This window comes from Oreochromis aureus, linkage group 11, assembly GCF_013358895.1.
Source record: "Oreochromis aureus strain Israel breed Guangdong linkage group 11, ZZ_aureus, whole genome shotgun sequence".
Classification (NCBI taxonomy): domain Eukaryota; kingdom Metazoa; phylum Chordata; class Actinopteri; order Cichliformes; family Cichlidae; genus Oreochromis; species Oreochromis aureus.
Window position 1 is genome coordinate 3,631,395 of NC_052952.1, and position 12,202 is coordinate 3,643,596.

Below are 12,202 nucleotides of genomic sequence, written 5' to 3' on the forward strand. Positions count from 1 at the left end.
ATAATTATAATATTTCTGACTGTCGGAGTCAAAATTGAATTAAATTGAATCGAAGCGAAATCGGGGATCGTATTGAATCAGGACCTTGTGAATCAGAATATAATCAGTTATAGAAATCAGTGACGATACCCAGGCCTAAAGAGAGCATCTCATTAAAACCGAGCCTCTATTTCACATTTGTTTGGATACTGAATGGTGAGAGTAATGGTGCCATCCTATCAAATCCTTGAGTCTCCACTTGATCTATATGAGTCTGGAGAGAAATGGATGTAAACTGTACCTGAACCAGTTGGTGGATTTATAGAACAACAAAGAATTCTAGTTTTCCCCTTTTGAGGTTTAGAAACTGAAAAAACGTGAGCTTTGCTATCATGTACCACAGCAAACTTTTTTGAAGTCACAAAATATATACGATGTTTTTCTTTTACTAGAGGACTAATTGGCTAAGCAGCTGAAATGTGATATAACACCTAATTCTAGTTTTGTTTTGTTTTGGGGTTTTTTTATCCGCACTTTATCCGGACTTTTTAGAGTCCTCTAGGGAAAAAGTGTATTCCCCAAATAGCTGGTCATTTTTTTGCTGGAGACTGACTGTATGTAAGTGAAACCAGAGGCTGCTGCACCAAAAAACTCTCTATGATTGTTTTGACTACAGCTGGAAAAAAACAAAAAACAAAACTATTTTCGGTTTGCATCACACTTTTTGCTCTCTTTCTTTTCGCTACTGCTCGATGAGTAGTTTGTGAATGTTTGCAGACAAGTCAGAGTCTTCCAAGCAAAGTACAGGTAACCATGGCAACTCTGTTAGCAACTAAAGCACCAGTTTTCAGTGAAGCACTGTATACCTCTTTGCAACCTATTTTGCATGCTGATTACCATCAGTTACTTGCCAAACTCCTCCCTAGTGAATGGTAGTGGCTAGTTGGGCCAATTACAGGTAGTGTAATGACAAGACAGGTTTACCTCAGTGAATTTTGCACAAAAAGTATGTTCAGTGTATTCTGGAAAATTGATGTAAATTGTAAAATGAATTTAACCCAAAATATAAAAAAATATCTATCTATCCATCTGTCCATCTATCTATCTATCTATCTGTCTATCTATCTATCTGTCTATCTATCTATCTGTATATCTATCTATCTGTATATGTATATATATGTATGTATATATATGTGTGTATACATAAATACAGTGCTCATGTTGACTGATATTGGGCCTAATTGTAAACATGACTTTATTCACCAACGAAAGTGGTGACTGTCAGACTGGTTTTACACTGTTGAAATGTCCTAATATAGTATGACGAACTTTTCATGCATTCACGCTAAAAATGATAATCAAATTAAATAACAATTAAAGATAATTTGAACAAACTCTGTCAAATAGACCTTCAGTCATACACTGAGGAGAGTTTTACAGTTTGCTTCAAACTTGGTGATAAAAGTCAGCATTAAGAATCACCTTTTACATAAGAGTTAGAGATGCACTGACATATTACCTCGATATTGGTATCGGCTGATATAGGCCTTATTGACTGTTATCAGTATATGAGCAAATAAAGCATCATGTATATGTCAGTGACAGATATGTATTAATACCTGATATATATTTCAGAATTATTATTACTTACTCGTGTCCCCCAGGAAAAAAAAGGGAACAGACAACTAAAAACAGAATATACAAAAAAAAGTCTTTGCACTTGGTACCAGATTGTTATTTTGAAGATCACTATATGTCTAGAATCTTTGCATCCCTCTTAAAGATATGTTCTGTTGTTGGAACAATACAGAAACACTGTAACAGATTTCTGCTTGACAGATTTAGGGCTAGCACTGTTGTGTCACATTGAGAGTATCTGGGTTCAAGTCCTGCTAGTCAGCTGTGTTTTTTCTGTGTGAAGTTTGTATACTCTCTCTCTGTCTGCATGTGTTTCCTCTCATAGTTCAAAGATGTTAATAAACTGGCACTACAGAACATCCTGAATTAGTATTTGGTGCTGTGGTACGAAAACACCACAGAATCTCGAGAAAGCCTTGGAGTTGATGCCCCGATCTTTTCCGTAGGTCTGACTGCTAGTTTCAGTCATAGGTGTCTCTTTCATCCTCCTGCAGGTACATCCGGTCTGAGCGTTCAGTCATCCTCATTAACTTCTGCCTCTCCATCATCTCGTCCAATGCTCTTATTCTCATTGGACAGACGCAGACACGGAATAAGGTGAGCCAAACTCTTCCCTAGCCAAACTCTTCCCTAGTGAATGGTAGTAGCCAGTTGGGCCAATTAAAGGTAGTGTAATGAAAAGACGGGTTTTAAATGACATTCTACTGTATGCAGCCATATGACTGAGAATCACTGACATGGCTGCAGTCATGTTCTTTGCCAGAGTATGTATTAATGAATAAAGTTTCTTCATACTTGTTTCCTGTCTTCGCCTGTTGTTTCAGATCTTATGCACCCTGATTGCTGCGTTGCTTCATTTCTTCTTCCTGTCTTCATTCTGCTGGGTTCTGACAGAGGCATGGCAGTCCTACATGGCAGTGACAGGCCGCCTCAGGAATCGCATCATACGCAAGCGTTTCTTGTGTCTCGGCTGGGGTGGGCTTTCTCTCTCACCAATTTTATTTACCTTCTTTCTTCTTGTGCTTATTCACCTTATTCGTCCCATTTTTCCTCCTTTTTTGCTTCCTGCTCTTTTCTTGTCTTTTTTTATCCCCTTTCCCTTTTTCCCTCTTTGTTTGCGTCAGTTCCTCTTATATCTTTTTTTCCCCTACTTTTCCAGGTTACCGTCCTTTTCTTGCCTACTTTGTGCCTTCCTTCCTGCTGTTTTACCTTTCATTACCTGTTCACTCTTTTCTTCACTTCCTTTTGTGTGTAGTCATCTACCACACAATCTCTATGTTAAAGTCCATTTTTATTTCCTCCCAGGTCTCCCTGCTCTAGTAGTGGCGATCTCAGTGGGATTCACCAAGGCAAAGGGTTATGGAACACCAAGCTAGTAAGCAAGTTGTCCTATAGATCTGTCACTGTATGCTACCTCTTCTTTAACTATTAATGGCAGAGTATTACACATGGCTGAAGGTTTGTTTGCTGTGTAATTGACCTCTCTCTTTTCTCCTGTCTCATCAATCGTTCACTTCTTTTTCACCACATTCAAACCCTTCATGTTCCTGCACTTTCTCTTCAAATCTCTCCCACATTAATTCCCTCCCTCAACCTCCATGTTTTCCTGCTTCTTTCTTGTAGCTGCTGGCTGTCTCTGGAAGGAGGTCTTCTCTATGCATTTGTGGGACCCGCTGCAGCCGTAGTCTTGGTATTTCTCCTTTTTAGTCTGTGTTTGTATTCAGTGCATTAGTTTAACCTGTAGCTATAGCTCCCATCATGTGCCAATTTCATGCATGTATCTGCTTAATGATTTATTAAACCTAGTAGTCATTATAGTAGTTGCTATACATTTTAATCATTCTAACAGTCTTGGTACTGGTGCTGTACCAGATGATAAAAATGCAGGATTAAAAGAAACTCAGCATTAAAATTGAAATATGGACCCAGGACAATAATATTATAATATTATTATTGTGTTTAAGCATTACTATACATCACCATTTAGACCTTTGGACAATGACTAGTGCTGGAATCTCAGTGTAACATAAAATAAAACATTGAAAACATTGCACAATTGGATATTCCCTTTCCCTGATCTTTCATTTTTTCTGTCTCCTCTTATCATGCTTACTTCCTCCTCCTTTTCCTGCTCTTCCCTATTATTTTTTACCTTTTTTCCTTCCCTCCTTTTTTTTTCCATTTCCCTGTCAATGTGCTTCCTTTTCATCTTTTCCTGCCCCACGTCTTTATTTTCTCCTTAGTCTTTCTTTTCTCCTCTGTGTCATCCATGTCACTTTCCTGCTCTTAATCAGTTCCTGTCTTCTTTGTTGTCTTTTGCTACCTTCCATTCTTATCTTACTTCCTTCTTTACTCCGTCAACATTTGTCATATTTCCATGAAGTTTTTATCCCTTTTTTTCTTTTCATCCCTTTATCCCTTGTTTTCCACCTTTAATCCTCGTGGATTTTTTTTTCCTTGTATTGATTTGTCTCTTTTCTATCGCTTCTTTTTTCTAGGCTGTTTATTTGCCATAATAATCTCTGATGTTTATTAATTTTCCTATTAATTTTATTCTGTTTCCTTGTCTATGCCTCATTTGCTTCTTGCCTTTCCTGCTTTCTATATTTTTACCTCATGTTATTTATGCTTCCTGCTGTCTGTTCCTTGTTTTCTTTCCTACTTCCTCATTTACCTCCTCAATTCCTCTCATCATTTTTCTTTGTCAATATTCACAGTGGATTCTTCTCCACCTTTTCCCTTTATCATTACCTTTACTTCATTCATGGTTTTCTAAATATTGCCACGTAACTTAATGGCCTTTTTCTAGTTTACAGCACATACAAATTTATCATTAGAACAATAATAATATACAGGTAATTCCAGTAAAATCTGGGTGATAGAAATGTTTTTGCTCATTCCACGTGTTCATTGAATAAGTTAAATAATTAAGCCAAGTTGTACCAGCATCAGAAATAGCAGTTTTAATAATCATATTCATATGTTATATCAGGTACAGTGGCTTGCAAAAGTATTCGGCCCCCTTGAACTTTTCCACATTTTGTCACATTACAGCCACAAACATGAATCAATTTTATTGGAATTCCAGGTGAAAGACCAATACAAAGTGGTGTACACGTGAGAAGTGGAACGAAAATCAGATATGATCCCAAACATTTTTTACAAATAAATAACTGAAAAGTGGGCTGTGCGTAATTATTCAGCCCCCTGAGTCAATACTTTGTAGAACCACCTTTTGCTGCGATTCCAGCTGCCAGTCTTTTAGGGTATGTCTCTACCAGCTTTGCACATCTACAGACTGAAATCCTTGCCCATTCTTCTTTGCAAAACAGCTCCAGCTCAGTCAGATTAGATGGACAGCGTTTCTGAACAGCAGTTTTCAGATCTTGCCACAGATTCTGGATTGGATTTAGATCTGGACTTTGCCTGGGCCATTCTAACACATGGATATGTTTTGTTTTAAACCATTCCATTGTTGCCCTGGCTTTATGTTTAGGGTCGTTGTCCTGCTGGAAGGCGAACCTCCGGCCCAGTCTCAAGTCTTTTGGAGACTCCAAGAGGTTTTCTTCCATGATTGCCCTGTATTTGTCTCCATCCATCTTCCCATCAACTCTGACCAGCTTCCCTGTCCCTGCTGAAGAGAAGCACCCCAGAGCATGATGCTGCCTCCACCATATTTGACAGTGGGGATGGTGTGTTCAGAGTGATGTGCAGTGTTAGTTTTCCGCCACACATAGCGTTTTGCATTTTGGCCAAAAGTTCCATTTGGTCTCATCTGACCAGAGCACCTTCTTCCACATGTTTGCTGTGTCCCCACATGGCTTGTGGCAAACTGCAAACGGGACTTCTTATGGTTTTCTGTTAACAATGGCTTTCTTCTTGCCACTCTTCCATAAAGGCCAACTTTGTGCAGTGCATGACTAATAGTTGTCCTATGGACAGATTCCCCACCTGAGCTGTAGATCTCTGCAGTTCGTCCAGAGTCACCATGGGCCTTTTGGCTGCATTTCTGATCAGCGGTCTCCTTGTTCGGCCTGTGAGTTTAGGTGGACGGCCTTGTCTTGGTAGGTTTACAGTTGTGCCATACTCCTTCCATTTCTGAATGATGGCTTGAACAGTGCTCCGTGGGATGTTCAAGGCTTGGGAAATCTTTTTGTAGCCTAAGCCTGCTTTAAATTTCTCAATAACTTTATCCTTGAGCTGTCTGGTGTGTTCTTTGGACTTCATGGTGTTGTTGCTCCCAATATTCTCTTAGACAACCTCTGAGGCCGTCACAGAGCAGCGGTATTTGTACTGACATTACATTACACACAGGTGCACTCTATTTAGTCATTAGCACTCATCAGGCAATGTCTATGGGCAACTGACTGCACTCAGACCAAAGGGGGCTGAATAATTACGCACACCCCACTTTGCAGTTATTTATTTGCAGTGTTGGGACTAACGCGTTATTAAGTAACGCGTTACAGTAATTACGTTATTATTGTGGTAACGAGCACGGTAACTAGTTATTATGCCAAAATCAGGAACGCGTTACTCGTTACTGGGATTTAGATAGGCTCGTTATTCGTTACTTCGTGTGGTGGCTATCACGGAGCTTCCACAGATTCAGTAACATTAGCAAGTGGTGGAAGCCAGCAGGTGGATGAAGGAAAAGGGAGGGAAGAGGAGGAGAGACCCGAAGCGGCCGCCGGTGTCAGGTGAACTGAACTTCAGGTAAGAAGTTATGACCTGCAGTCTATCTGGGTCAGATATAAACCAAGTTTAGGTGGAGTTTATTTTCCTTGTGCTGACTTTTTCGCACTGCGTACTAGCTAGCATGGTGGGTGCTATGATGTTAATGATGTTGAACTTTATTTTGTTCATACGGTTAATTATTAGAGTTGCCAACCGTCTCAGAATCGTCTCGAATTCAGAGAAAATATTATGCGTTTTGTATTGAGGTGAAAAAAGTTTGAAAGGTGAAAACAGTTTGTCCCGGACTTCAGCTACAATGAAAAAGACACAAAGCTGGAGTTATTCTGTGTTTACGCTGCACAGCTACCTCTTCTTCTCTCATTCTCTCCCCCTCCCTCTCCTGTTTCTACTTCAATCATGAAAGTGATCAATGATCAGCTGATCAGCTTTTCTCTCTTGTTTGTTTATCGCCCACTTTGCGGCACAAAGAGGAAACCAGTGGATGTCGCGTTAAACAACAGCAGCACGTTTAAGCTTGATCAGCTGTTGTTAGAATTTATTTAATATTACTTTCTAGTATCAGCTGATGTTTGCTGGAGCCACAGCTGTAAAGCTGCTGGTCATGATATCGGTTTGGTTATCTGGTGAGAGGGAAACATGAAGATGAAACCAGGAGATGTCCTTACTGGATCATCAGAGCTGAACAGGTGATGGAGAAACAGGTTTACCTTTTAGGTGACATGAATGAGTTGAAGGGAAGTTATGAACTGTTTCTGAGAGACCAATAACACCAGGATGCTTTTGTATGTAGCTGACAGCTGGTAACTGTGCAGGGGCGGGTCTAGCAAAGCTTTGCCTGGGGGGCCAGGTAGGGCATTAACAGGGAAAGGGGGGCACAAAGAAATACTTTTCTTTCTTATTCTCATTTAAAATGTTTCGGTTTTAAAAAAATAATTATCTGAGTCTTACAACAAACAATTGATAGATTGATACATATATACCATCAGAACAGTGTACATCACTGTCACAACAGTGTTTATTTTCATTCAAAGGCTTTATGATTTTTCCAATAATGGTGGGCGGTCTCTAGTCAAAATCCCGGGACGATTTTTTTGTCCCAGTCCAGCTCTGTATGCAGCTCATCTGCAGTCTGGTGTTACCTACATCTTCCTATTCAGAAGGCAGAATTTCTGAGTTCTGAGTACAATCGAAAGCACCACGACTGCAGTTTTTGTGTTGGATGTAAAAAGCAGGCTAGAATCAGCAGCGGTCAACGACGGTCCAGGCGTGGGATTTCTCTCGTGGAAATGTGCACATTATTTTTTCCTTTCTATTGGTAGGTGGCACAGTGCACTTGTGGCAAGTAAGCAAGCTAGAAGACTGGCAATCTTGCTGGGTATCCAGTTATGGAAGCAACACATTAACAAGAGAATTCTGAGTAAAACCGAAGTTACTTTCCCTAGTAACTAGTTACTTTGAAAGTAACCAGTAACTTGAAGTAACTGAGTTACTTTTGATAGAAGTAACTAGTAATGTAACTAAGTTACTAATTTAAAGTAACTTACCCAACACTGTTTATTTGTAAAAAATGTTTGGAATCATGTATGATTTTCGTTCCACTTCTCACGTGTACACCACTTTGTATTGGTCTTTCACGTGGAATTCCAATCAAATTGATTCATGTTTGTGGCTGTAATGTGACAAAATGTGGAAAAGTTCAAGGGGGCCGAATACTTTTGCAAGCCACTGTATATATGTAGAATTCGTATAAGATGTTAAACTTCCAGCTTCTCACAGCTGTTGTTGTACTGACCTATATTAACCCCCATGTAGTGTTTGGCCCAAACCAGAATTAAATCACAGACAAACTTCGGCAGAAAGCACACTGCACTGACACCGTCCTTGTTTTGTTAATCAAATCTATTAGCTACAGTTTCGGTGATTCACTTCCCAATTTGCCTCTTCTCACCACAAGTGAACAGCTTGTTTGGGTGTCCTTATTTTCCACAAGCTGCTTCTATAATAAAGAGCTACTTCTGCAATATGCAGACACGCTGGAATACTATTGGAGCGGGTTTTACCAGAGAGTTTTATAGAGGGCGAATGTTCAAGGCAGTAAGACTGTATGAATTAAAAAACCACCACCTTTGATTTTGCAGAACTCACATTTTATGTATTTTTTTTTAGCGTACCATTTCCATTAAAAATAATGTCTGTGTTAGTTTTCTTTTAACATTCATTCTTCATTTTGTGACACTAATATTTGGCCTGGTACCATTTAGTATTTGCAATGCTAAGCCTACAGTAAGTACAGCTAATGTGCGATGTGACTAATTTACATGCATGCTGCTGCCATCGTCTCATTATGATGAACATCACCACCATTGCTTTCCATTACTGCCATCACCAGAGCAGTGCTGCATGCAGTGAAAGTAATGAAAGTGTCTTTGCTGTGCTTTAATCTTGTACCTCTTCTCTTCGGCAGGTTAACATGGTTATTGGGATTCTCGTTTTTAACAAACTGGTGTCCAAAGACGGAATTACTGATATGAAACTAAAGGAGAGGGCGGGGTATGCCTTATACCACACATCCTTTTTACACAGTGACCTATAACCAGCCTCATTGCTCTAGGTAGTGGCTGAGACCGGTGCAAGAACAACATTTTTAATCCAAAGAAAATGAAGTAAAAGAAGATTCAGAAATCTGGCTGAATTCATGTTAAATGTACAAGCAAAAGAAAATATACTGTTTGTTTTCACACAAGTGTGAGTCACGTGAGACTGCAGACAGAAGACAAATACAGTGTGGAGGCTGTCTGGTTATTGGTCCTGCACAGACTGAGCAAGATAATGTCTCATTTCATTGCTTTCCTTTTAAGTTTCAAATGTGTCACATTTTCCTCCAGCTGCTCTTTCTTTGCAGGTGTTGCTCTTAATGTGAAGTTCTATAAACCCATCCATGTCTTTTTTTCACCCGTTTGGTTGTTTCTGGTAAAGGGAAGCAGGGCCTTTAAGCAGCGAGACCTCACTGTAAAGGGAAAGCTGGCTTATTACGACTGGGGTTGTATTTCTAGACCTGGCCACAATTTCTGTTTGTGATAATGGCATTTTAATCAAAGTTTTGGAAAGCATAGAAATGTGAACAGTGAAGACAATTCAAGTCATTGAATGAACCCAATAAAACAATACATGGAAATCATAATATTGAATTTTATCTCCTTAGAACTTAATAGAATAACTTGAAATAACCTGCAGTCAGCTGAGACTGAAGAAGTCACTTGGATGAGTGACGAAACGTTTCTCCCACAAAACGCTACGTCCAGATGAACAGATTCAACTTTTGGAAACTTGAAATAGAGTCACGTCCTTTGACGAAAGGTAGAACTTGGAGCAGTGGTTGCACCCTGCTATCATGATTAGCATTGATATAGCTTTTTATTTACAGGGATGAAGTGAAATGCCAAGCTTCTCAATTGCCAGAAATTCAAACTCAGTGGCAGTTTCCAACAATTCATGGGAGTTTTCCAGCTGCCAGAAAAGTTCATGGAAAACTGATCTCATTTTACATTTTGGTTATGGAAAAATACAGTGAGACGTGTTTCATTCATACTTTATGTATATATTGTTATCATTACTGATAAACCCCTTGGCCAAAGCAAAAGAAATGAAACCTAGTAGTAATAAACCATAAATGTGTTTCAAATTTACAATAACTTGAAGTAGTTATAGTATTTTTTTATTAATATTATTATTATTAGAATTAGTAGAATAAGCAGATAAATGCGGTTGATATTGTTTATAAAGACACAGGGCAGCATTTTGGGAAATATACTTTAGCATTTGTTGAGAAACCTTAGATTTGTGGACTACCAACATAAGGCAGGGAATTCTGGGAATCTGGGGGGCAATACACCTTCCTTTACCTTTGACACTACCTGCTGGATAGTGAAGCCTGAAGCTACATACAGGAACATAGGTTTAACGTACTTTAGCATTTGCAACGTTTCTCTGACAAAGAGAATATGTCTTTCTTTTATATCCAGTCTAAACCAAACAAGCATGCTTTTCAGGATGCTAGACTCTTTCTTAATGCATCAGAGCCACAACCCAGGAAACTTGCTTTGAAAAATCTTGTTATGTATGTAAATGTTACAATTTAGTTTCTTTAAAAGATGTGAATACTTAAAAATTATATTTGCCTAGGTAGGGAGTGATGGCTAATGTCAGTAGACTGATGGTGTGGCTTCTAAAAATTGGTCAGAGCACAGAGCACACATGTACCCTGCTGCCCTTTACCTCGCAGGCTGTTCTGTCCCCATTGGCCATGTTGGTGCATTCAGATGTTATTTTCTTTCTCTCTCTGAAAAAAATGTTTGCTTTCTTTAATGATCTCTCTGTTCAACTGTACTTGTTTTTATTCTGTCTGAAATGTCATGTTTGAGTTTGCACAGAATCCCCTCTCTCTCACTCAGGGCTCTCCAATCAGGGACACATCAGTCTCAGAAGCCCCCTCCCTTGTCATCAGTGATTGGGTAAAAAAAAATAACTGGCCATTCCACCCTCTCTGTAGTGTATGGTTTACCAGCCCTATCAATTGCCAAACCTGCAGAATCCTCTAGCAAGCTCCTCTGATTGGCTTACTATTATTTCCTGCCTATTCACCTCACTATTGATTTTCCAATTGATCCTGCCTCCCATTAGCTGGATAGAATAACACAGTGCCTTCGAGTCTCACAGATTCTGTAATGCTTTTTATAGAAATTGTCTTTTTTCCAATAACTCGTGCTAAATCCATAGCGGTAATATTAATCTTTTCTGTATGCGTGAATAGTATGAGAATGTGTGCGTGTACCAGGTTAAAATGGCTGTCAGGATTTTATCTCTGTTTTTGTATTCCGTAACTGATGGCGGAACGCATAGCCTGACTGACAGCATGAACTGGTGAGATTGTGCCTTGAATTTATTAGAACTTAATTGTGAATATAAATGTCAAAAATGAATATCTGACAACATCTGTTCAGAGTGATCGCTCAGGCTATTTTGCTAAGCTATTTAGTTGTGGCCTAACAAAATCACACAAGTAGAAGAAATTTCTGTTATTATTTCATGTTTAATTAAACTTGATAGCACAGACGTTTTTGACCTTGGAATGAGTCATTCTAATTTTAGTCTTGCTTGCTTTTATTGAGCTTTCATCAGCATGCTCCAAGACGTGGCTCATATTGTGTGTTTCCATACTTGCACTTTACTGTTTTGAGTGCATAAATACAGTCAGGCAAGTATGGCTACATGATGTGCACAATAAATACGGCAGTGTTACGCTTCTCTCCCTCAGTGGTTGTAGGTCATCAGAGATGAGAACCACGGGCGTTGACAGTAGGCGTGTCGTGGTGTTTAGTGCTGTAACAGTTTTGCAGATGTTGACAAAATTAAGTGTTCAGTTTGAGAAAACCCTAACCTGTTGAAATTGAAGTACTATTCTATTATATTTGTGACTTACCGTGACTATCTTGAACCACAATAACATTCTTCATATATCCCAAATACTTACATGACAAGAGGTGGCACTAATTGTATGGGCACCATCTCAATAAAAAATTGGTTTTATGTCTTGTTTTTTTAAGGATAGCTATATTGACCAGAACTGGATAGGACAATCAAAAATCACATCATTTATTCATAAATAATTTTTTTTTCTATCTATTTTAATTTTTGGAGAAAAGATGGATGTAGCTAGTGTGACCTTGTGTGTCGGTTTCTGAACTTGCATTTTAGAGTTTCAAGATAAACATTTGTAATTTTGCCATCTTGGTATGAAAGAAACTTGATATTATGAGAAGTTGCAGGCCTGACTGAAATTGCTTGTTCATTGGCTAATCACTTGTGAGTGACAGGTTGTTAGCTAATG

General features: G+C 38.9%; 1 protein-coding gene across 2 annotated transcripts in view; it reads left to right on the top strand.

Annotated features, from left to right (window-relative positions):
- LOC116336142 (adhesion G protein-coupled receptor B1-like) overlaps positions 1–12,202 on the top strand; it is a 76,970-nt gene that overhangs the window by 41,377 nt on the left and 23,391 nt on the right. For both annotated transcript variants that reach the window (XM_031759930.2, XM_039620167.1), the window contains 5 exons: positions 2,112–2,214; positions 2,442–2,592; positions 2,923–2,992; positions 3,241–3,307; positions 8,780–8,865. In XM_031759930.2, coding sequence (XP_031615790.1) covers positions 2,112–2,214; positions 2,442–2,592; positions 2,923–2,992; positions 3,241–3,307; positions 8,780–8,865 — 477 coding nt within the window. The remainder of the gene's footprint in view (positions 1–2,111; positions 2,215–2,441; positions 2,593–2,922; positions 2,993–3,240; positions 3,308–8,779; positions 8,866–12,202) is intronic.